Source organism: Gouania willdenowi, chromosome 21, assembly GCF_900634775.1.
Source record: "Gouania willdenowi chromosome 21, fGouWil2.1, whole genome shotgun sequence".
Classification (NCBI taxonomy): Eukaryota; Metazoa; Chordata; class Actinopteri; order Blenniiformes; family Gobiesocidae; genus Gouania; species Gouania willdenowi.
The window spans coordinates 16,224,439-16,250,179 of record NC_041064.1 but is presented as its reverse complement, the minus strand read 5'-3'; the positions used below and the strand labels follow the sequence as shown (position 1 = coordinate 16,250,179).

Sequence of the window (25,741 nt, the reverse complement as noted above, 5' to 3'; positions counted from 1 at the left end):
AGCATGAAAAAACTAATGAATGGGAATCAATCGCATCTCTTCAGAGTGACTTCCTTTTTCTACATTTTATGTATGCTATAGCAAAATATATACAAAATAAAACGACAAACAAAATAGGGACATTAAATCCAAGTATACAAATTTACAGTAACATTTTTGTAGTATAGCAAACTTATTTGTACTAACGCTTAAAACGACAAAAAGACTTATGCAGATCACACTTGACTTGACTCACACACCTTGACGTAAACCATGGGCAGCGTCTGTTTGGCTCGGCTGTAGTGTCTGGCCACTCTGTAGACCGTCTCAGGAACGTAGTCCAGGACTAAATTCAGGTACACTTCATCTTTCTGTTGCACAAACAAAGCAACAAACATCATCAAACTTTTAATTCAATTACTCACGCGGGTATAGATTAAGGATTTCTTATAAAAAGTGATTCAAACTAATAACGCTAACCACCTTTTAACCAATAGATTCAGTGATGTTCTTTATTTACAGAGCTTATAGTTCACCTGTTTATAGAGATTTTAAGCCAGCTGTGCCTTTGAAAATGACATTAATGGGCAAACACGTTTAAAAACAACTATATAATAAACTTCCTTATCAGTTAAAGCCAGAATTTATTTGCGATCATCGTATCAGTGTCGAATCCTCAGTGCAGCTTCTAAACTTGTTCTGATGCAGGAAGTTGTTTTCAACTTGATGTCACTGGTGTGTTTTTCACTGTCGAACTGGGAATTCATTGTATGTCCATCAAAGTCACAAAGCACACTGCAATGCGTCATAACGGCTTGAGCTCCGACTGTGGCAGCAGACAATGATATTAACTGTTCTGCATAATTGTGTTCGCGCGCACGTTTTTCTTTTTTTTTTTGTTTGTTTGTGGTAACAAAAGTTTTTTTAGTTCCAGTTTCAATGTAACCATGTTTATCTAGACATACGGTAAACGTACTCAACTTACCAAACTAGTTCTAGCCCTAGATTTATTCAAATGCTGGCCCAAGTATAGGTTAATCAAAAATGTGATACTATCATTTATGTTATATGTATGTTTTTTCATAGAAACAACACTATTGTTATTTACGAATTGGCTAATATTAACTAGATTTTAATTTAATTGCTCTGTTATTGTTGGTGTTTTTTTTCCTTTCTGTGTTCTAATGGTTTAAAGCTCCTCTCTGAGTTTACAGAATATTCACTGTCTCATCAATATGTATACTATGATTAGTTAAAAATTGGTAAATTGGTCTGGTCTATACACTAAACAAAAATATATATATACGCACAAAGCTGGTTTTTACTCCCATTTTCTCAAAGACCTAAAACCTTTATGTACAAATCAGGCCTTTCTCTCAAATATTGCTGACAAATGAGTTTAATTGTGTGTTAGTGAACACTTGCCCAGATAATCATCCACCTCACAGGTGTGGCACATCAATGTGCTGATTAGACAATTATTACAGGTATGCAAGCATCGCTAGTATTTTACAGCTGTGTTTATACAAAGTTTTTTAACTTTTTAAAAAGTAATAAACAATGTAAGCTATAAAATATAATGTGTTTGATCATCACAGTATCTTTAAGATAACAGCAGTAATGGGAAGTATTTTATACTTCTGCACGACAGTTTTTTGACCAGCGTCCAAAATCCAAACACACGTCAGGGAGGCAGAAATCCCTGAGTTACAAGATGAGACTAATTAAATTATGTCAGCCTGTTGTTGTGGAGCCTTTAGACTCTTTGTTTCCCATCTGTCACCACTCAGCTGGGCATGCATTTCAGGCACAGACTCAGCAGGCTGACCCAGCACTGGGACGAGAGTGTGGAGCCAATTTTAAAAGCTCCAGCCAGATGCTGTTGCATACTTCCTCCTGCTGTGAACCAACGACTCCGTCTCTTGCACGCACATTTTTTTGGTACGAGTGTAAAAATCTGATGAAGGGAGACACAGACATGTCCACATAGGATAGTAGAGACAGTGCAGACATCTGATTGGTCGATGCTGCCCCGTGATTCCATCCTGATGTCTGCCTGTACACACAATAATTCCTCCTCCAGTGGTAAAACTAGTATTGATAGCATTCGCGACAGCCCGTTTCTCCTCCTGTTAGTGCCACCAAACCTATATTTAGCCTAGCAACAGTGATGACTCACTTCCTGCTTGACTACAAAGCCACTTCCTCGGCTGGTTCCCAGAAGGTTAGCGAGACGTGAATCTGATTGGCTCCGTGTTCACTCCCAGATAAATAATTCAGCCTTTAATTTGTTAAGAAAAACTGCTTGCACTTGTACATTGCAAGGTTATCTATCAACCAGTCAACCCCAAAGAATGAAAGTAGTCTCCGCGTTAAGGGAAATCCGAGTCTTTTCCACAACATGATGGTAATTAAAACTGGGATTGACATTTATGTCGTGCCAAGGCCAAAATCCACTAACTTTTTTCTTCTCTGGTTTTGTTAGTAACTTGTAGCTAAACTCACAGAGTGAGCACCTTTACATGGAGAAACTACTATTCTAGTCCTAGTCTGTGGATCAGCATCTGCACGTGTGTGTTGAAAATATCCGCTTTATTTTATTCTACTTATTTTGCACAATGTTTACTTTTAGTGCACCTACTATACTGAAGTGCATCAGAACATACAGTACATTTAAATCCTATTACAAGGCAAGGCAAATTTATTTGTATAGCGCATTTCATACTCAAGGCAACTCAATGTGCTTTACATGATAAAACATTAAATTGATTAAAATCAATAAGAACATTTAAAATCATCAATAAAATCAATTAAAATCATCAGTAAAATCAATTAAAATCATCAGTAAAATCATCATGACATCAACAACATGACTGAAAATCTCCCTCTCAATCATATGCAATAGAGAAAAAAGTGCCTTTAACTTTGATTTAAAAATGTTCACAATGGATGCTGACTTCAGCTCTGCTGGCAGTTTGTTCCACTTCTTTGCAGCATAACAACTAATACTAAAGGTGTCCCAATACAACTTCTCCCCTTTCGATACCATACTGATATTGCCGCCTTACGCAATGGCCGATGTTGATATCAATACGATATAATCATGAATCACACATACTCAATATAGATATTGATATGATGTGACATTACTCAAAGAAAGAGTCATAGTCAGCATCAGTAGGTATGGGAAAAACTGACCCACGTATTGTCAACCAATGGGTTAAATACATTTTAATCTTAAACATAAGAAGATTATACAATTGAATAAATTAGAAGACCCTTGTATCTGATATTTTAGATGCAGGCCGTTATAATCCAATAATTTTTTTGCTGATATTAGACAATATCCGTTTAGATTGGCAAAACCCTTATTTAATACTTTAAGAGAAGCCCTTGTTTCATGTGGTAGAAAACTGCTAATAAAAACAAAATAACCAATAAATGGTGGCCAGTGAAAGGTCTATGTAGTATCTATAAATACATTCTATGCATTCATAGAAATTACTTAATTCATAGAAAACTACTAATAGTTGATGTTTGGAGGATATCTGAATCTGTACAACACAGTGGACATTGATGCACAATCACTGGCAAAACTAATATAAAAATCAGGCATTCAGTTTCATTAAAGTCATTGTAATTTAGCTTTATCTACTGGAGGTTTGCATTTGAAGATCATTTTAGAAGCTAGTTATGAAACATCACAGAACAAGAAGTACAAGCTTGTTCAATTCCCTTTATCAAGCATACCAGATTTAATCTTTTCGCCTCACGCCACAGGCGGACGTAAGGTTTTTGATAAGGTGACAAAGTTCACTATTGACCCTTTGCTTGTTACAAAGTTCCCTGCAGCATGTGAAGTCCAACTGACACATGTAAACACTCGATGGAATTCTAGGAAAACAAAACTTTGAGAGAACTGCTTTTTATCAGTCTGCAAAGAAAAACTGCTGCCGTTTCATGTACATCGTTGTCGTGGGGTCTAGCTTTGAAAAGCTTTAAAGTGTTGTCTATTTGCTTACTCTTTCCAACAGTTTAAACAGTGAATCATACAAGTGGTTAAAGGATAAAAGCAAAAGAACATAACATCAGGTTTACTACCAGCCCACCTGAGCTCAGCTGACCTCTTATTCTTCCCTCATTAACATTGTCTTAAACCTGAAGTCTTTTTTTTTTTTTCTATCTCTTCGGGTTGCCAGTTTTCCATTTAAAGCAGTGGTACAATAAGGGCAGGGGAAGCGGGGAGAGGAAATTGATTTAGAAAAGTGCAATTTTAAAATATGTAAGGGTTAGAGTGAAAAGCACTGATAGACTTAAACATTCCAAATCTGTGATTGATTGCAAAAGCCATGTTGAGGGGGTGTGAGGTCATGTTTGCCACGAGTCACTCCCACCAATGTGACACTATACCTAGAATTCATAGTGATTCCCAGAGTTCTGTGGGAACATTGCATGAGGCAAGGCATGGTCAGGAGGGTGGAGCCAGTAGTGTTGAGGGGAGGGCTTATGCACATCTATTATTAACAGACACCCTGTGCTCTGACAGATAGATACTACAATCCTCTACCACTACAAATCCCCCCCCCCCCCTGTGGTCCTCACCAGCTTTCCTTTAGCTTGGAGGACATTCCTAAGTGCAGAGTCATGAGTAAAGACTTGAGCGCACGTGTGCCAGATTCATGTGGATCTATATTTGACTAACAGGCATCTCTCCATTTGTCAGCAAATTGAATGGCACCGCCCAGCCATGTAGTCTCAAATGGGACCACCATGGGTATAAAGGGGCTGACACCAAGGCAGAGGGGGAGGGCCCCATACACACACAGCCCATTACTGTCACTGCATACAGTATATGCTACTGGGGCTTACCTGCTCAAAGAGCAACATTGGACAATAAAAATAGACTACTTGACTGATATGACTTTGAATGTTTTGACATTAAGTCACAAAATCCATACTAAGGCTCGCAAATGTTTTTGCAGCCAACAGGCTAACTAGACGTCTTTTGTTGCTAGATTTTATTACATATTGCCAATGGAGAAAATCTAAAACCCTACTATCGACTGTTTAATGCATAAATGGACAACTATTATCACATGTGACTGCATCTGATCTGAGGGTCTCATAATTCATGTCAACATTAGAAAAATGATCAATCAGAGCATTAACACAGGAAACTACTAATATTGTGTTTTGTTTGTTGTGGGAGACATTTTTGTGTATGTGATGTGGTTTTATTTCTTTTTGTGTTATTTTGTTGTCCTTTTTCATTTTTTGTCGTTTAGTAAATTGTTTTGTTATTTTGTGTAACTTTAGATGTCTTGTCTGTTTTTTGGTAAATTTTGTGTCTTTTTGTTTTCATTTTAGGTACTGTATTGTTTTTGTTGTCCTTTTTTGTTATTTTATAATTTGTTCTGTTATTTTATAATTTGTTCTGTTATTTTATAATTTGTTCTGTTATTTTATGTACTTTTAGTTGTCTTGTGTTTTTTGGATATTTTTGTGTATTTCTGTAGACATTTTCTTTATTTTTGTTGTTATTTTCACTGTTATTTTTGTCTATTGTTAGTCCTCTTGTCTGTATTTTCATTAATTTTGTATCTTTCTGTTGTCATTTTGTCTATTTTTGTTGTTTTATAAATATACGTATTTTTTCATTTGTTTGTGTTTACTTGGGGGCCACAAATTAGACCGAGGGCCGCTTGTGTGTCCAACCATAAAACTATGTCTGGTTTATTGGTCGGACAATTCTGGGCCCTGGAGCAGGATTAGCAGGTACAGACGATGTGTATATGGATATTCATGCTATTGTGAAAGATTCATCTTTAAAGCTCCTGGAGTCTACATTAATTGAGATTTATTTTTAGTATTTCAGTTAAAGAACTAACGGGAAGAGATAAGAAATGTATTTATGAGATGCAACCAGTGCTCTGACGGCAGCAGTATTTCAGAGCATGGAAACACCATGTGGTATGTGTCCAGGGTCTGAGCTATCGGGTTGCCCCTTAAATAAACTCTAAAATCTCCCGTCTCCCTGTCTGCTTTTAGATTTCGAAATCCACCTATATGAAGCATGAATATATTCTCAGCCAACACAATGAGCCTTATAATATTAATGATGAAGAATCAAAAGTAACAAACCTTGTCTCCACTGGAGTAGAAAAAGTAGCGCAGGCGGACTATGTTGCAGTGGTCCAACTTCCTCATGATCTGCAGTTCGCGGTTCTGAAATAGAAACAACACTTTCAGGCTTTGTGTGCATTTTGCCAATAGAATGTGTGAACTCTATAGGATTTTATTTTAAACTGTAAGCTATCCCCATGTACTGTAGTGCTGACAGGTTGCCTTGGTTAAACATTATTGAAGAAGTCTGAAATGTTGAAGGTTAAAACAATACAAATCAAAATAAATGAGAAGATTGAATGACTCAGTAGAATAAGGAAGGTTAAAATATTAAAATCACAGAGTAATGAGCAACAAGACTTGCATGGCCGCAAAAAAATGTGAGCACTGAACACTGCAGATGTTCCTTTGTTTATTCATACGCACCGGCAGCGTCCATGCAAAGCCTAATTACTGTATATGGGTTTCCACAAAGCCGAGGAGAAAAATTAGCATTATATAAAACCAACAGCAACATCAAGGTTCATATTGTTGCATTTGTTTTGTTTTTCTCCTATTTTAGTATCTATTACAGTGTCGAGACATGACGATATCAAGCCATCTCATCTAGTTTGAAAAACATAGTATTAATACAAACAAATATGAATTTTATTTGGTCTAAATAGCTTGTGCATGTTGCGCACAATGACAAACAATCATACTGTATGTGTTTTACTTAAAACAATTTGGAACATTTACAGGAAAATGTTTTTTGTTCCAAAGCATCACTAAAAAAAGCTATTTACATATTTCAAGGTTCAAGGTTTCCATAAAAACTAAATTTGTTTCTCGGGGCCAGCAGCATACAAGAAAATAAATATTAATAGAAAAATAGTGCTATACACACACATTATACAGTACACAAAAGTACACAAATAATTCTAGTAACTCATCTATACTGTTGTTAAAAAAAAACAATACAATTTAACAAAAAATGTGCGCATCGCAAAAAGGTTAAAAGTAAGTTGTCGAAATATGAGAGCTGCTCCAAGTATCCCAAAAAGAGACTGAAATCAACCGTTACGCAAAGATCATTTGCTGCTTAGACTTTTATCCTCTGAGCAGCAGCAGCAGAAATGCTTTTAGCTCAGTAGTATAGTATAGTAGGGTGTATTGACAACACCCTCTGTCCATCCACCTCAGTCTGATTCACTTACAGGATGATGGAAATGCTCACCTCATCCCTCTCCTTGCTTTATCACCATTTACAACAACCGCACACACAACCCTTACATCACAAAGTGACATCATCGTTCATGGGTCGCAGACCAGCCATCGAACCATGGCGCACTGAAGGAAACGCCCTCATCTACGAGGCAGCATATGTGTGCAAGATCACTGGGACCATAGTGAGTAGAGCCCTGCCCAGCTCCAGTTGGACTGCAGTCCTTAATGCTGACCTGTCATCCATCAGTGTGTCAGCAGACACTCAGCAAGGAGACAGAGAGAATGAATAGGTGAAGAAAAACAGGACAATGCTAAATGTGTGACACCTCAGCTCCTCTAAATGCTTGTGCATGCTGTTAACCACAAGCTTGGGCCAGCTAAACACAAAAACATGCACTCTGTTGCATCATAAAATGCTTGATGAGATCATAAGTTACCTTAGTGCTGGGCGATTACGCCTAAAAAAAATCTCGGATTTTTAAAGAAAAATTTGAGTTTCGTTTAAATTTTTTTTTTCCAATGCACTTAAAAATGACTGCAGACATTATATATATTGTCAAAAGTGCCACTTTATTTCTGTGATTGTCCTCAAGATTTAAAATCCATAGAATAATCCCAAAATAAAAAGTAAATGAGGTTCTGTCATTCAACAATTTCAAGGTTTAACCCAGGTTTAAGCAAAAGTGCAACAGCGCCTTCACAGTAGCTTAAATTTTCTGATTAAGAAATCACATAACTACATATTTTATAACATAAAACATTAAAATAATTAAAAAAAAATAAACTCTTCCCTTAGCATCTCAGCATAGTGTGAATAAAAAATTAAACATGCCTGTGGCACACATATAGCCTACTCAAAGGGTAAACAACTGTAAACAAAGAGGGGGCTGGCTCATATTGCACTACAGTAACCCACAGGACGGAACGTGATAAAGTCCGAAAAAAACTGTGGGAAAAAAATTATTTTTTTTAAAAAAAACTCAAATTTACAAAATAAAAATAATTCTTATCTACAAATTTGATTAATTGATTAAATCGACTTTTTGCCCAGCCCTAAATTACCCTGAACAAAATGAAATGGTTTAATGGTTGAACACATTAGAGTGAAACATGCACGTCCACTCTACAGTCCTAACCGCTTCATAATTTCACTCTTCTTTATAAAGTCTCAAAGTTTTATTAGGAATCATTTACTCATTCGTATAGCAAGCAAAAAAAAGAAAAGAGATCAAACTTTTTTGGTCGATAAATCTGAAAGACAAAAACTAACGAAATTGATGTAATTCTGCAGATAAAATATTTAACTATATTCAACCAACTTTGAGCAGAGAAGCAGATGAATGCTCTCTTATAGTCAGTCTTTTGTCCTGATATACACAACTTTAATTACCAACTATGGTTGCAAAGGGGCAGAACATTTCCATGGGACTATAAGTTCTGGAATTTTGGGAAAAGGTTAGGGTGACAACCTTTTTACTGTAAACTTAAGAGCACTTTAGGCTTTATATTGGTATAATAACTCTGAGCAGTGGAGTTTTTGGTCAGGACTAACTAACAAATCATTTCAGAAGAAGAATCTTAAAATCATGAAATCACCTATGAACCTATGCGGTGGAGAGGTTTTTGGTTCTTTGACGATGCTGCATAAGATTAGGTGCTTCCAGACATGCTCTCATCCTGCACACTGCTCCTCATGTGAGCATCAATTTTCCAGTCGGCTGAAATGTGATCCCTTGGCTGTAAAAGGAGAAGGACCTATCCCATAATGCACCAGAAGCAGACTAGGTGCCCACCCACATTGTCTCACAGCAGCACCCTCGCACAGAGCCTATTCACATGATTACTACTGTGTGTATGTGTGTGTGCGTGCGTGCGTGCAAAAAAGCATCGACATATGTCAGAGCAGCATGCTTCAGTCTACCAATGAGCTCTTCTGTCATCTGTCAGAAGAAAAACCAAAGCCTAACGGAAAGACTTTTGATTGGAAAGAGAAGAGAAACTAGAGCACAGGTGTTTGCGAGTAAAAGTGGCGCGCACTCGATGGCGCGTGTTTGACAGTCATGTGAAGAGTCTTAGAGCTCCTTTGATTCCTTTTTCTCAACAAGCTGCTAAAACGGGAGGACTGGCTGAGCAGGTTGAAGCAGCGAGGGGAAAAAAGGAAACGGAGGAAAGAAATCTGAGACCAAGTCTCTGATTTAAGGAGAATTCTGAACTGTATGTGATCCTTTCGCTGCCTCAAATCATAACCTTAGCTTGCCTCTTATGCTACTCTTTGGCACAGATGAGCAGGATATGACTTCATCAGCACCAGCATGCAGAGTCACAAAGAAAGCGTGTGTTTCCTGAACAAGCACAATTTAGTGGCAGATGGTGGCCCCCACACTAGGAAATGGCATCATTTATCTTGTCTGAGTTTTGGTGGCAAAGGGCCAACACATGCTGAAAACTCATGTTAAACCTCTGAAAGGTTAGACCTTGGGCACCAAGCCCTTAAGGTATTTAGGTGAACCTGTTCGGTGAAAAGACTTGAGGCACACTTATCTCATTACTCTTAGAGGAAAGGCAGCTGCAGATTTAAAGACTGGGAGATGAGAGGGAAACCCACCGTCCTACAAACACACACCACATCTACTGAGCCAATACATAAAAAAATTTAAAAATCATAAATATGGGAGAAATATCTACTGTATGTCTCATGAATTAATGCAAACCCAGAGGAATACCTCATACACAGTCTGTTATTAATCTTTGCATGGGCCACTTGACAGAAAATAGGTTCACAGCCCAGGAAATTATATAATTACTAACGAAACTGACTTTGACCATTTCATACCACATATCAATGATGACTCCTGAAGGGCCTGAAAAGCAATGCAAAGGCCTGCAGCTTTAAATGAACAACAGTATTTAGATACTTATTTGAGAAATACACTAATATTTTAGAAACCAGAGAAAATATTCTTATTATAACGACTTTTATGCATTTTATTTAAATTAGAGCTGCACGAATATGCCCAAAATGATAATTACGATTATTTTGATCAATACTGGAATTACGATCATAATCACAATTATTTATTATATTAGGGAAAAATCAGTGTTTCTATTGCACTTCTTTTAAATAAACAGTGTAAAGTTTACAGCGCAAACTTGAGCTTTAAAATGAAATTATAATTTCAAAAAATAATAAAAAAAATTAACCCAAGAATTTAAAATGTACCAAAGGCTAAATAAATAAATACACTATTACAGAGTGCAGAGCCAGCATTTATTTAAATGTGAATATTGTTGACGATCAGGTTAATTTAATTGTGGCAACCAAAATCGTGATCGTGATTAAATTGTGCAGCCCTAATTTAAATATCAGAATTTTGGCCCTTCGAATGCTTTTGGTTGAAATTTTTTTAAGGCAGTGGCATGAGGTTTGCAGAGCAATCCCAGTTTATATACCAAACATCAACTCCAAGTTTCCGCCAGCATGTGCTTTGAATGGTAGCTCTTTGGCTGATAATGTGAGAACATGAAGAGTTTTAGGTCTTTACTTTATGAAAGAAAAAAAAAAAAAAAAAGACGACAACCATTTTAGAATCTATAGCATGTGCCTTAAAGTTTTGAATTTAATCCTTTTTAGATGGAACAAGCATCCATCCATTTATTATCATCCTCATCAGAGGCACACAGTCATCCATAACCAGGGTATTGGTGCCCCTTGTATACAAAGCGAGAGAGCAGTATGTATACATTATATGACGCCCACAAATAACACCTGAAGAGCCCAAGCAAGTACAGCAGAGATGAGGAATTCCCAGTTGCATCCACTGAAAGCACAAAAGAGAATTCCTGCATCTTACTTCAAACTAAACAGGACGTTTCCGAGGTGGCAGCTAAACTCCACAGATGTCTGAGTATCAATGGGCTTAGGTTTGTTTGATGAAACCTCACACACTAGACTTCCTGTGACAAATGTTTGGAGATTAAATGAAACAGGTTTCCAATGCAAAACACTAAGGGACGTTTCCCTTTGTTTTCTTTTCTTGGCAGTTTCTTTCTGTTCTTGTGAAAGATCACTCAATTCAAGTTTCTTTCACAGTTACTTTCTTCTCGGCTATCGCGAATGCTAAAGTGCGGGGTTAAATTTGTAAGCACAGACTGCCTCTTGTTAGTTTACTTCTTTCATTGCCAATGGATACATTATATTTGTGAATGTCAAAGTTCTACCTTAAACCTCTTGTCTTGCAGGACTTTCTTGATGGCCACCAGTTCGCCAGAGTCGCACAGTTTAGCTTGGTAGACGACGCCAAATGAGCCGTTGCCAATGACTTTAGTGTCCGTGTAGCTCACTTCCTGTGGCCGGTCGGGGCCTTGGCCTGGAGTGGCCACCACTGTCGTTACCTTGCTTCCATCTTTATCTCCTATAGAAAAAGAGAGGTGAAAGTAAGTAAGTAATTTATTTATAAAGCGCTTTACACAGATAAAATCACAAAGTGCTGTACAGAGCTGTGGGGAAATTAATACAAGTGCAACATCATGAAAGCTTAATAAAACATGGGTGCATATACATCATAGGAGCAGCATCATAAAAGGATAGAAATAATTTAAAATCCAGGTAACTAAAAGCTTTACTGAAAGCAAAGTCTTCAACAGTTTTTTTAAAAGTGTCCACACAGTTGAGCTCCCCGAGAGACTGGTGCAGGTTATTCCAGAGTCTGGGGGCCACAGCCTAGAACGCCAGGTCTCCTCGGGTTTTAAATTTAGTTTTTGGGATCTTCAGGAGACCCTGACCTGAAGACCAAAGACTGCACCCCGAAATGTAGAGGCACAACAAGTCCGAGATATATTGAGGGGCCTGGCCATGTAACGCTCGGAAAGTAAGAACTAAGATTTTATAGTCTATTCAAAACTTGACTGGAAGCCAGTGCAGAGTAGAAAGAATGGGGATGTCTGGGAAAGTCTGTTTATATGTGTGAACCAAAGAATGCTGATTGGATAGGATATATTTTAAATTCAGCTGATTGTACTTTATATATTAAAAGTAAAGTTTTAACAGCTTTTTTTGGTCAGGAGTCAAAGACTCAAACACATTATTAAGAGATTCCTCGAAGCCTTTGTCATTTTATCTAGTATTCTTTCTGAGTGTCTGGATGACAGATGTCGGTTGCACACAGGGTCAAATTGTGAACGTTGGATCCTGAACTGTCAAACAATGACTGAACTTTGCCGCCTTTTGATTCAAACCGGCTGTCAACAAATGCAACTCATGAGTGATCCGACTTCACATTTCTGTCACATGTCAATTTTTGTCTGTCAACCTTAAAATTGAAAGCTCTTAGGGGATTTTTCAATGGTTCTTTACATCCTTGTATCAATACTAGCATCAAGGTATACAGCCCACAGAGATCGGCAATTAAAAGGACAGCCAACCATGTGTTGCATACAACAAACTTGCAGAAATACCTTTAACCTTCAAAAGGCTCATTAATTCAACCTGAACATATTTGAATAACATCTAATAAAACCCCTTTAAATACAGCAAAATTACTTCAGTAACAATAACTTTCTAAAAATAAATATTTAATCTGTTTTAAATGGGATCACTAAAATTCTAACTGCCTGCCTTTACTAATCCTACCAGATGTTTATTTAAATGTTCTCAAAATAATAAATCGTCTTCAATTTGGATTTTCTCTGTTAAAAATCTCATTAGTGTGTATGAAAGCTAATGTTAATGACACATTTGTAGTTGTTCAATAACTTTGCCTGTGCCACAACAAGGCGTTATTTAGTAGAAACCAGAAACCACATGTAATGCAGCATGCTGTGATAGCTGAACAAATGCACGTGGAGGACTCGTGCAGGCCACAGTGTTCAACTCACAACATGTGAGACGTGGTCATGTCATGTCGACTCTAGTGAATAATAAGCTTGTGTTACTTGTTTGCATTGCTTAATTATCACAAAAGGATTGAAATATTCCAGGAACAAATAATTATACAATTTTTGCAGTTCATTGTAACAAAGAAAGTGAACTTTTGTTGAGATCATTCTTTTTTTCATTCTGGCTAGCTGGCTTGTTTTCCAAAAGAGATATTGATTTCCTTCTGGATGGAAGAAGTCTGTCATGGCAATGAAAAATAAATGTCCACCCTGTAATTGAATGCATAATATTACCCGATTATTTGTGTCTTCTCCTGCTGATTCCTGCACTTACAGTTTATTTGCAAAGCTAGTCCAATATTGGGAATGTGTGATTCTGTTATACAGTTGGAAAAGGAGAAAAGTAGTCATGGTTCATGAACTCAGCAAAACTGATTCAGCCATGATGGAGCAAGACTAACCTGACTCTGCTGCAATAGTTTGGATGGGTGACACCTTTGCAATACCTCCAATCACAAGAAAGTCTGTACTTACTTGCATGCAAAGAGACAACAAACATTTTAAACAGCTAACAGCTGGAAGGAAGTTTACCACTGATCTGAAAAGCTCTAAATATATACAACATATCAAATGTCAATCATAAAAGAATCATGTTTTTCCCATACATGAAACAGTGTGATGCGTAAACATCCACTAATGAGCATGGCCTGCGTGTGGACACAGTGGGGCCAAAAAAAAAAAAGCAGTTATGGGATACATGCTGGTATGAAGCATATACTCCGATTAGTTTTGTCATTGTGAGCTATCAGATTACACATTTTAATCCTTTTCATTTTATTCAAATCGTTATTAATTTCCTTCACATAGACTAGGTAAGCAGTGTGTAAGACTTTGCAAATGACTTTTATCTTAATTTTGTCATACTGATTTAATTTAAGGGGAAGCTTAACCCAGATGACAAAGGAAGCTCAACTGACAGTCTATCTATGTAGCTGTGTAAGCAATAAAAAAGGGCTTTAAACACATGGTTGTGAAGGTCAACATGTTTGACTAACTGTGACAGAGTAGTTATCTAATGAAGTGGGTCATTCACGTCACTGAACTGGTTTTATTAGGTTAAAGGCATCCGATCGTCCCAATGGTAACCTAGACATACTCTTTTTAAGGAATATTCCTAATTCAACAGGAAGACATACGTGAATCTGTAGTAAGATGCAAATAAATGACAAATTTCAAAGTCTTTCTGCATTTTACTGCTGAAAATCTGAACGATTTCAGCTATAGTGCAACAGAAACAAGCAGCTCTGCAACTAACGGCATTTTTCCTGTCACTTTGGAGCAGATCAAAATACGTGCTGCGATATTAAGGTCATAAAATTATCAGCTGATCTTTGCCAATTTAGCCAAAGTCTAGTATCATCCCCATGTGAAAGCAACCCAAGGGCGACAGGACTAAATTTGTACCAAGTGGCGACTTTTGACTAGCTAATTCAAATCAAATAACATGCTTTTACTAGTTTGTGATCAATACATTTTAAGTTTAAAATGTAATCATTTTTGGGAGGTTTTTCATTCTTAGACAGAATGTACTTAAATAGTCTCATCGTAGTTGCCTGTAAGTTTTGTTAATAAACTAATTTTGGTTATACAAATGTAGATTTATGGTATCTTATTCTCAGACAAAAAATTCCAAGCATAAACTTAAAATGACAGCTCTTCTGAGAAATTTAAAAAGCAAACAATCCTCCCACGGATCCAAAAGTCACACGATCAAAATCTAAAAGTATTGACATTTTAGAGTTGCGTAGTTTAATTAAAGCTTAACCAGAAGCGGCTTAAAAGCCCTTTTAAAGAGCTTCACAGTAACATTGACGAGGGTTTAATTTATATTTCAAGCAGACCTTACAAGCTTACTCTTAAAGATACAATCTTTCCCATTTACTTAGAGGCCTGGGCAGCGTCAGGTAAACACACGTGCACACTGTGTGCTGGTGCAAAGTGCTCCACTGTTGCCAAGATAATTCAGCACATTACTGGAACATCCAGTCACAGGAATGTCACCAGGCACTGATACAGAGAAATGTTGACTAAAAAAATACAGAGATTTGACCAAACTCAAAGAGGGCACATTCATTTTAGATTTCCAAATTGTGCCCAGCAGTATTTAAACTAAATGCAGCTACAACTACAACTTTTTTCTTTGAAATCAAATTATAATGGAGATATTTCTCTTGATAATTAGACAGCAAAGTTAGCTTTGATCAAAATTAAGATACGACTTAGTAAATAAACTGCATTATGCTTAACCTGGTTATGTTAGCCTCTGATGACATAAACACCTGATTTCACTCAAGCCAATAATAGAAGAGTTGACAGTTTCCCACCCTCTGCAAAATCAAAATCCATTTTAAGACCAAAAAAGGTGATTTTACGTCAGTAAAACTTGTATAAATGGTAAAGTCACTTGCTTCAGCTTTTTAGTTGAAATGCTGAAGATGAACAGATCCTCTTGAGATCGGCTGTGTCTGGAAACATTACCTGAAGCTCACAGCTATACTATGCTAGAGGTTACTCTCCAACTACCTGAAGTCTAAATAAGTACCAGGGACAACAACAGTCATGTCAGCCTGTGACACAGAGAAAGCCAACAGTTATTCAAACTCTACCTTGTATCCCCTGAGGAGCGGTGTTTGTGTGAGACGCACTGGCAGAGACTCCTATAAACTAAACTAAACGTCAAAAAAGCTTTGAAATCAAACTATACCATTATATTAATAATAATATATGTGATATTGTAATTTTCCATGTCGCCAAAACAGAATTCTTGATATATTGCCCAAGCCTACTCCTTAGTATCGTAAACCTACCCTTTAAATGAACAACTGGACTGAAGACCCAATAAAGAGTTAATTCAGGTCACCTACAGTTCATTAGAGTCTACATTGACTGTAAATATCCAAATGTGGCTGTAATTGTTTGTGTGTTATCCTCAAATTGGACTGGGCTGCTCTACCTTGCACAATTACACAGGATAAGAAGAAAAAGAAGATAAATTGATACAAACGGTAAATATGTGGTACTCTTAATAGCAGAACATGTTACATGGACTCTGACTAGATCATAAACAGGATTACACCACCTCCTTCAATCCAAACAACAAAGTATCAATCCATCCAGCTCATTTTAATCAGAATGGGGTGCATAAGTGACTATATCGACTAAATCTTCAGTTGACCCCTTTTTTTTTCCTCCTACACTCAAAACTCTTGTGGGTCACTTCCCTACGCCCTGTTATTGAACTTAAAATCAAAGACTATAATTAGTACACTTTGGTCCCATTATCACATGCAAAGAGGAACAGATAAGGAACGAGAGGAGGGAAAGACCGGCAGCTTTGAAAAGCTAAACAAGACGCTCATTGTTCTTGGCCAGCTGCCTCACCCCAAAAAACAAAACCTAGGAGTGCTCGAGTGTGTGTGTGTATACATCTCAATATAAATGCATATAAGAATGTGTGTGCCTGTGTAGGAGGGGTAGGAGCATTCTCTCCAGGATGATATTTGCATATTTGCTACAGCTGCTTAAAATCATCAGCAAGTTATTCACATTCATGTAAGCACAAGAGCGACCAAATATTAGGGTATGTGTGTAATCGTGGAAAAATACATCTTTTGGTTCATTCAATGGGTGACAAAAGTGGTCAATAAATGATGGCCGAAGTGTAACCCCGATACGACTATATCGTGCCCAATCCTTTCAGATCCTTTCAACGCATGCGAAAAACGCGTCTTCATCCGGTCTGCCTATTCTGCGGCAGTTTGTGTACTATTTAAAAGGTTGAAAGTTTAACTCTGCAACTTGTGCATTCCAAACCTGCTGCCAAGATTTCCCAATTAATTGGAAATTTACGTTTTGAGTGAATTACAATTTATTTTGGTTTTTATTTCATTTTCTGTTTGGTTTTTGATTATCAAAGTGTTTTGATCCATTTTTGTACACATCATCTTGCGGTGGTTTTTTTCTTTTTGTTTTTTTTTTCCTAATTAATTTTTAAAGACACTACAAAAGCTATCACATATTTACATGTACTATTAAAATATCTAACAAATGTTGTATGGTCGGTTTACACTCAAATATCACGTCCCAGGAGCTCCGTCGTAAAGATTGCGAGTGAAGGAAGTAATGTAGTGTACGCGTATGTGTTGAGAGGATCTGAAAGGATGGGGCACTGACAGACTACACTACATTATTACGACTTTGACCATGACCAGAAATCTTGATGATAAGTAAGGCAGGAAATTATTCAAAATGTAGGTTTAAAACAATAAAACTTATGAAAACATCTTTGAGAACCAACAAAACCCACCTTCAGCTTTGGAATCAACCTGCTAAAGACAGCTTCATCATTACAGGCATCTGATGACATCACCATCAAACTCAGTAATGAACAGAGTTCTCACCTGACAGAAACTAGCAACATAGACATCTCCCTAAAGCAGTCACAGAAGGTGGGGCCATAATTAAATATTGAGGATGACTAGTGTAGAGATTATTTACGCACAAGCCTCTACAGTATACTCAGTCATTAGCAGCGTTGGAGGGGAGGTTTTTTTACTGCTGTGTCACCATTTGAACCTTGACATATAGTAAGCACACTTGTCCCAGATATTACAAGAAATATGATGCAGCAGAGAGACTTCTACCTATTGAACATGTTCTCTGAACTGCTCACAGTCTGTCCCCGTGTCATTGCATAACTGTATGTTTTCCTACGCCTTAGCTAAATGCATGCTCTGCTGTTAGCTGGTCAAAAACACAAAGATCTCAGGTTCAGGCTCGGGTGGTGGAGGGGTTGTCTTCTGATTGAGTGGTTGGGGGTTCAATTCCTCAAGTGTTATACTCATCTAAGTGTCCAAGTGTCCTGGGGCAAGACATTGAACCCAACGTTGCTCCCAATGGTCGACTGGCGCCTTGCATGGCAGTTGGTGTGTGAATGGGTTAATGAACTTTGGGACTACCTTGGTGGTTATAAAACGCTCTATAAATCAAGTCCATTTATCATTTAGTAGCTAATCTCTGGAAAACAACCCTGGATTAAATCCACATAATACTGTCGCTAATTTATTAATGGGTGACTTCTACGGTGAAAAACAGCATACTCTAATTTTCCATTTTAAACACTGGAATAGAAACAACTGTTAGGCTTGGATATTGGAGTGCATCTCCCCATTTAGGTGTGTGTCAGTTTACTAAGTGGTTTTCAATGCCAAGACCCAGAGGAGAGCCTCATGTCACAAACCACCACATTACTAGTATCCCATGATTCCACCTCAACCTAATATTTAGTTTTGTGCTTAACTTCACTCCCACCCGATTTTTTTTTTAGAATGAAAAATTTCAAAGTAAAACTACAGCCTGATCGATATAACATTTTTTGGGACGGTACCGATATTTGGGTTGTTGAAAGTAGATATCTGATGTATCTGTCGATAACCAATATATCGGCCGATACCACAAAAAAGGAACACTGAATACACAGGATACATAGTGTACATGAACACAAATTTGTAAAATACCAAATATGATTCAAGACAAAGAAGCAGAAAACTACTAAATTTAAATCAGTAAATTTAATTAACAACATTGTCAACATAAGGACTGTAAAGTTACTAATAAATAAGAAAAGGCAAACTTGCACAAAACGTATTTCTGGAATACAATGTAAAAAATAAATAAATAAAAATACATTCCAAAATAAAGTTGCTAAAATGTAAAGCAGTGGACAAATAAAAAAAGGTGAATTATAACTGTAAACAATCAACTAGTGCAAGTAATTTTGTAATTATTACCGTCAATTCAAAAGTGGCAGTTTATAATACAGAAATCACAGCACAGAGCCACAGAATTTCCACACAGCAAAAAACTTAACAAGTCTGTTACATATTAAGAGTAATCAGATTAAACGCCCAGGCTATTGATCGATGTTGATCAATTGCAATTTTATGTTGAGAAAGTCATAGTTTCAATGGTATGTTAAGCTGTTATTACATAATAGGGTCATTTAACTGTAAAGCAAAGGTAAGATAGGGATAAGTCATATATAATTTAAGTGTAAAGTGATCATTAAATATTACAACCTAATGAGTCCGCATTGTAAAACTCGCCTAGGAAACGACATGGAAAAGAGCCACGTAAACATCTTATACACATCAGCACATAAATGAGGCAAAACCGGAGGAGAGATGTGTGTAATGACTAGAGCTGGGCGATATATCGAGATTCAAGATATATCGAGTTTTCTATTTTGGCGATATAGAAAATTACAATATAGCCTATGTTGATAAATGAATTTCTATAGTTTATTTTGTATCAAAATACCTGTTTTAGAGGTCGCTGCTTTCTCTATTTCTCAGAACAGCATGAAAAGCTCAATTAGATGGATTGCTGAGTGTGTCCTATCTCAGATCTACCACTTAACAAGCCACACTACAGAACTCACTCACACATGCTGTCCCTTAGAGGCGAAAACCCAAAAGCGGCACATATTGTGCAGCTGTATGTTAATAAATATTAGAGGTGTCCCAATCCGATATTGATATCGGATATCAGTCCAATATCAGCCAGAAAAAGAATATCGGATTTTATCGGAATACATCTAAAATCTCCAATATATATATATTATATTTATTCAATTGTAGAATACTGTATAAATTATGTTGAAGGTTAAATGTAACCAATTGGTTAATAATAAATGGGTCAGTTTTTCTCATACCTACTGTTGCTGAATATTGTTCTCTGTTTGAGTAACATCACTTGATCAAGCCTTTTCTAACATTCCACCTACAAAATAGGTAATCAAAGTAAGTATCATTCGTGCTGATATCGTATCAAATCGATTTTGGCCAATACTCAAGGCTGCAATAACGATATCGTATCAGTAGTGGAAAAAAGTTGTATCGGGACATCCCTAATAAATATGCCTTTGAGGCATTTTGTATCAGCAAATTTAACCCAGAATTGTCTTTCTGGTTAGACTTAATTTCAATTAAAATGATCAAGATCTATATCGTATATCACTATTTTAAAGAAAAAATATACACATGAGTTTTAGTCCAAATCACCCAGCCCTAGTAATGACCATCACAGCCCCCCATGGAAAATCCCCGGGAGGCCTAGTAAGTGGCATTGCTTCATGTCCGCAGCCAGCCGGTCCTCAGATCCCGGCACGGTGCCACTGTGGCCCCTTGAACAGGACACTCCATGTCACACTCCCTCCCCGCCGTCGCAATGTCTAATTTCGACTCGACCCGTTGAAATGGTCACAGGCACCGGTAGACCGGCCCGTCTCCGGGACAGCGTCCGTTCCTGTGGGCGCACCTTCCGCTTTGACACATGCGTAATAAACGAGTCCTAACGCTTTAACTGTAATACGCATATGACTAGCTACACCACTGGGAGTTTTAAATTGACATTACTGTGAGTAATATCCAGGTGGAACATTTAAAAATGTATTTTTAAAAACCCTGGTTTCTTGTAGCTTGGCCTGGTGCGGCCTGCTAACCCCGGCTAGGCTGACCGGCCCAGCACGCCGAGCCCCGGCCAACCTGTCACAGGACAGTACTAGGCTATCCCGGGTAGGTAAAGGGTTTGTCGGGTTTGTTAGTGAATGAACATGTGCTTCTGTGTGGCTTTAGTGAGGGTGCTCAGAGCTCTACTTACTGCTGACTTTCATGCTCCCGAACGCGGAGGGCTGCGGCACTGGTTTACAGCTCTCCGCGAAGGATGTGGTCCTGGGCCGACCCGACATGATCCAATCCCTGTTTGATTCTCCGGACTATGGAAACTGACTCGTTAAAAGAAAGAATAAATGGGTCTTCCAAAGCTTCTCATTCAAAAAGGTTGAAAGTCGATGTGATAGCAGAGGGAGGGGAGCTAGAAAATCCCTTTTACCCCACAATCCTTCACACTTCTTCTTCCGAACACCTAATAAACTACCCGTTCTTTCCAAAGGACGCTGAATCAAAGCATAATTTCTTCCTTAAATCCCGTGTTGGATCCTGATAAAATAGTCATAGATGTGGCCTCTCCCTGTGGCCCCCGGTTTAAAAGCCAAAGGCGATTTATCTCTGGATGTAGGACAACTGCTGCAAAGGGGATCCGATGGGACGTCGAAAGTCGATCCGGTGTCGTATCAGTGACCAACGCTGTGTTTTAATAACAGTTTGGGGCGCTTGCAGTTCCTCTTCATATCCCGATGTGGAGGCTCAATGATCCAACTGCCATGGCGGCTGCCTCGCTATACCCTAGCCTTCAGACGGACGACCAGTCTCCCCGGTCCCCCTCACCGTGTGCACTCGCCGTACACCGCCTCCGAATCCAACCTCGCCTGTCGTATGTTTCGGTGTCTCTTCCTAGTCGGCAAAGGCCTCAGAAAACGGGGGTCTATCAGCACACGACGAATTTCTTTTTTATTCCTTCCCCACAGGTTTTAGCCTCCTAGTCTTTGTCGCTACGTTCGCCAATTACGCTACTATCGTAAAGGGTTACACTAGGCTATGGAAATTCTCCTCAAAGGTTCACGTAACAGGCGTAATTTACAATGTAGAATGGCAAAACTGTGAACGCCCAGACGGTGAATCAGGGGTGGTGGATTTAGCCAATCACAGATGGTAATCGTCATAATTGGGCGTTAACCGTCCGGCTAACAGCCAATCACAGTTGCGCTGTAGAGTACCACATGGCATAATTTGAACGGCCCCGCCCTCCCGACTAGACAGCCTTTTACCCCGTGCCGCTACAGGGGCAATGGGCGGGGCTTCATCTATGATTGATCACTTTGGTGACCAATAGAAGGCCAGAACAGAGCTGTCATTTCTAACGGAGCCAGCTGTCAGAGAGCACACTGGAGGCCCTGCAGCACTGTTGCTATGTTAGTGGCTGAACCTCCCACAAAACCTGGCACATCAGTGTGTTCGGTGTCATAGTTATGTTTTCTGTGTCTTATCATATTAGCATTTGTCTTGTCATTTATCCAAATTTAACACCTAATAATGGTTGTGTAAAAGCCAAGGTCATGCTAAATGTAATGCTCAAAGTGCTTTTGAAAGGGAGTTGGTATAGATGTATAATATCCAATCATTGTATTACATGATGATATAAAGCAAGAATAAAATTACACTGTAAACCAGTGTTTCTCAAATGGGGGTACGTGTATCTCTAAGGGTGAGCGATGGCACGACAGGGGGAGAAAGTGGAAAATTAACAAATAAAGTGTCATTCTTGGTACCACCCCAGGCGTGGTATACAATAGACTTTAAACAATAGAATTTAATATATTCAGGAGCCACTAAATCAGTGTTTTTCAATCTTGGGGTCGGGATCCCACGTGGGGTCACCTGAAATTTCTGAAAAATGAGAATAGACTTTTTTTTTTAATTATACTTCTAAAAACACACAATATATATATATATATCAAAATGAGACTTTAAAATGTGTGTTATAAGTCGTTAATTCTATCATTATGCGCAATAGTTTTTTTAAAATAGTTTTCTAAGCAAAATGTTGTAGTCAGACTTATTTCTTGGATTCAGAAATAAGAGAAAGGGGGTACTTGAGTCAAAAAAGTTTAAGAACCACTGCTGTAAACAGTAACTATTAGGGGTGTGTATTGCTTGGCATCTGGCGATATGATCCGTATCCTGATACATAGGTTACGATACAATACGATATATCCCGATAATAAAGTATAAGGCGATTATTGAGATTTTTTACAGCATGTGCAGACAAAGTGCACAAAAAAAAAGAAACAACTAATATATAAATGTGTACACCTTCATGAGAACATTATGTATGAAATATATTTTATTGACATATTTTACAGTCAAAACATTGGCTTGCCATGCCATGTGCCAACAGCTTAAAATAAAAAATAACATACAATCTGCCTGAGGTATATGCCCAGAATAACAAATAAATGCAGAAAGTTATTACTTTCTTTTTAGATTTTATTGAAAAAACACAAGCTGGTCAACATGCCCAGGTTTCAGTGCACTTCTTTGTACAGTTACAATGTCTCCAGTGGAAAAGACTTTCCTGGTTAAATACAGGTAAAAATAAATAAATAGATAAATCGATATGGATGCATTTTGAATTGATTCGAGAATCGCGTGACGTAATATATCAACGAATTGATTTTTTTTAAACACCTCTAGTAACTATGAATCAAAATTCTGACATCCACAACATATGCCTCGCAGCAGACTTTCTGCATGAATTACAAGAGGTATTTTCTACATGTTGATGATATTTTGCTGTACACTATTGTTAAAAGTTTTGAAAAATGATTTCCAGATTGGAAAATGTTTTGTTGTTGTTGTTGTTTTTTTTAATATAAGTGTTCAAAATGTTCATTGAGAACAGTAAACATTCAACTTTCATAGTTTAGGATGTTGATAATAAAAAAAACAGTTTTTCTGGTACAGCCCATTTTAGATTAAACTGGATCGCGATGCCAACAAACTATAATGAGTTCAACACTTTTGGTTTAGTGCTAATGAGCTAACTGGAGACTATCTTTATCTAAGTGAGAATTACACACAGACTTGTGGATATCCCCTTTTGTTAGGTGATTAGGTAATACATTTACATCTTTTTCTCTACTGCGTATGACTGAGAGGGAGATTTTTGGTCATGTTGTTGAAGTAATGTGTTTGTTGATGATTTTAAATTATTTTACTGATGTTTTTTTTTTTGTTTTTTTTCCCCCCTGACTTTAATGTTCTTATAGATTTTAAGCTGTTGAATGTTTTCTGTTGCACTTTTTGATCATGTAAAGCACAATGAGTTACCTTGTGTATAAAATGCGCCATACAAATACATTTGCCTTGCCTTGCCTTAAGTATGCTCAAGAAATCCATCTGTACTGAGTTTAAAACCAATTCAAACTTGTATAAAATGTAGGATAAAGACTAAAACTGTCCAAAGATTACATTTAAGGCTGACCTTTGCTGTAAGAAATGAAAATGTCGTTTCTACTTCACCGTGGTCTACTTGTCTTGCCTCTGCCTTTTGTGTAGTTTATTTTTACTCTTCACCCTCCACTTACAAGAGACTTTATCCTAGGCTGCCTTTCATGGGTTAAAATGCACATTAAGAACCAGCATCTCAAAAGCAAAGCAGGCAGCTACGCAGAAGTAATGCAAGACACTATCATCTCTTCATAGCAACACCTCCCCACGGCAAGCATGCATTTTCCCATTAGCAAAGGTAAGAAGAACCAAAGAGACAGAACAGAGATAGTGGTTGGGGGTTGAAGTCAAGGGCAAGGTTAAGTCAGTAATGCAACAGAAAAAATATTTGAGTTGGTATTTTTAGAGGCAAAGGTGGATTAACAACTAGGCAAATAATACCCTGCTTCAAAGCAAGCACTTTGAATGAATTTAATGGTTGTTTGCCTGTTTAAATCCACAAGCAACGACTAAAAAATTGAAATGTGTTGAAGTAAATTTAGAATGCAGAGACTTATTCTCACAAAGTAGAATATCTTAAATAAAGCTCTCGCGTTTTCTGGAAAATCCTGAGTCAATGGTGGATACTTCCAGTAGACGTGTGCTTGGAAGTAAGAAAAGGTGTAAATAGTCTTTGAAGAAGGACTTTTAAGTAAAATGTACATTTTGAAGAAATAAAAGAAAAGCCAAAGACACCAAAAAATTGTTTAAGTCATCGATCAAAAATGAGTTTTCGATAATATTCTGCAAGTCCAAACAAACAGCAGCCATTATGTAAATAACACTTCTTATGCAAAGTATAGCAAACATCCCAATGATGGAATACCAATTCCTACTAAGTTGCTCTTCAAAATAAAATACTGAGGGACCTGGAGAAAGTTCCTCAAACCTAGTTGTTTTCAGGTGGAAAAAAAAGAAAATGTAAATAGCATCTTTGGGCCTGTTATTGACTGATAAGTAAAAACATCTCAACACTTGTGTCTGTTAAAAAGATATAGCTTTAATGATGCAATATACAGTCGTTACTGTTTCCGTTCATACTATGCAGAACCTTGATAACTCCAGCAGTATATTATTGTATTGATAACTGATAATACTCACATCTTCACCAAAACTATTCAATAAGCATTCTCTATTCTATACCTCAGCTGTGGTCCCAGTAAATGAGTTGCGTCTTAAATCTTACCTGCTTCTGAATTCAACTAAAACTGTTGGTGGGATGTTCACAAAGTAACCATCACAAATAAAATATCCCAGTGTATTTTTGGGAGGATAGGAACTGGAAAATGTTTTTTTTAATTTAATTTAAAAAATCTTGTAACCCTTGATTTCACACTGTTATTCAAAATCTACGTGATAGGAATATCTAATAATTAGCTACAGTGAAATTCAACTTGAGAAATTTTAGACAAATCTGAACTTTTATAAAACTTGGTATTGCTAGAATTCATATTCTTTAACATGTTGGTCACCGACAGGTGTAAATACATGCAAAATCTTAGAATCGCTTCATAAAATAGATGTTGTCTCAATCAAATAAATAAACAAACAAA

At 37.4% G+C, this 25,741-nt stretch overlaps 1 protein-coding gene across 1 annotated transcript in view; it reads right to left on the bottom strand.

The window, feature by feature from the left end:
* Positions 1-21,777, bottom strand: part of gsk3ba (glycogen synthase kinase 3 beta, genome duplicate a) — a 70,021-nt gene extending 48,244 nt beyond the window's left edge. The window contains exons 1-4 of the mRNA XM_028435174.1: positions 20,902-21,777; positions 11,527-11,720; positions 6,121-6,204; positions 240-350 (exon numbers count right to left, since the gene is read on the bottom strand). Of these exons, the coding sequence (XP_028290975.1) occupies positions 240-350; positions 6,121-6,204; positions 11,527-11,720; positions 20,902-20,989 (477 nt within the window). The 5' untranslated portion in view covers positions 20,990-21,777. The remainder of the gene's footprint in view (positions 1-239; positions 351-6,120; positions 6,205-11,526; positions 11,721-20,901) is intronic.
* Between the last annotated feature and the right edge of the window lie 3,964 nt (positions 21,778-25,741).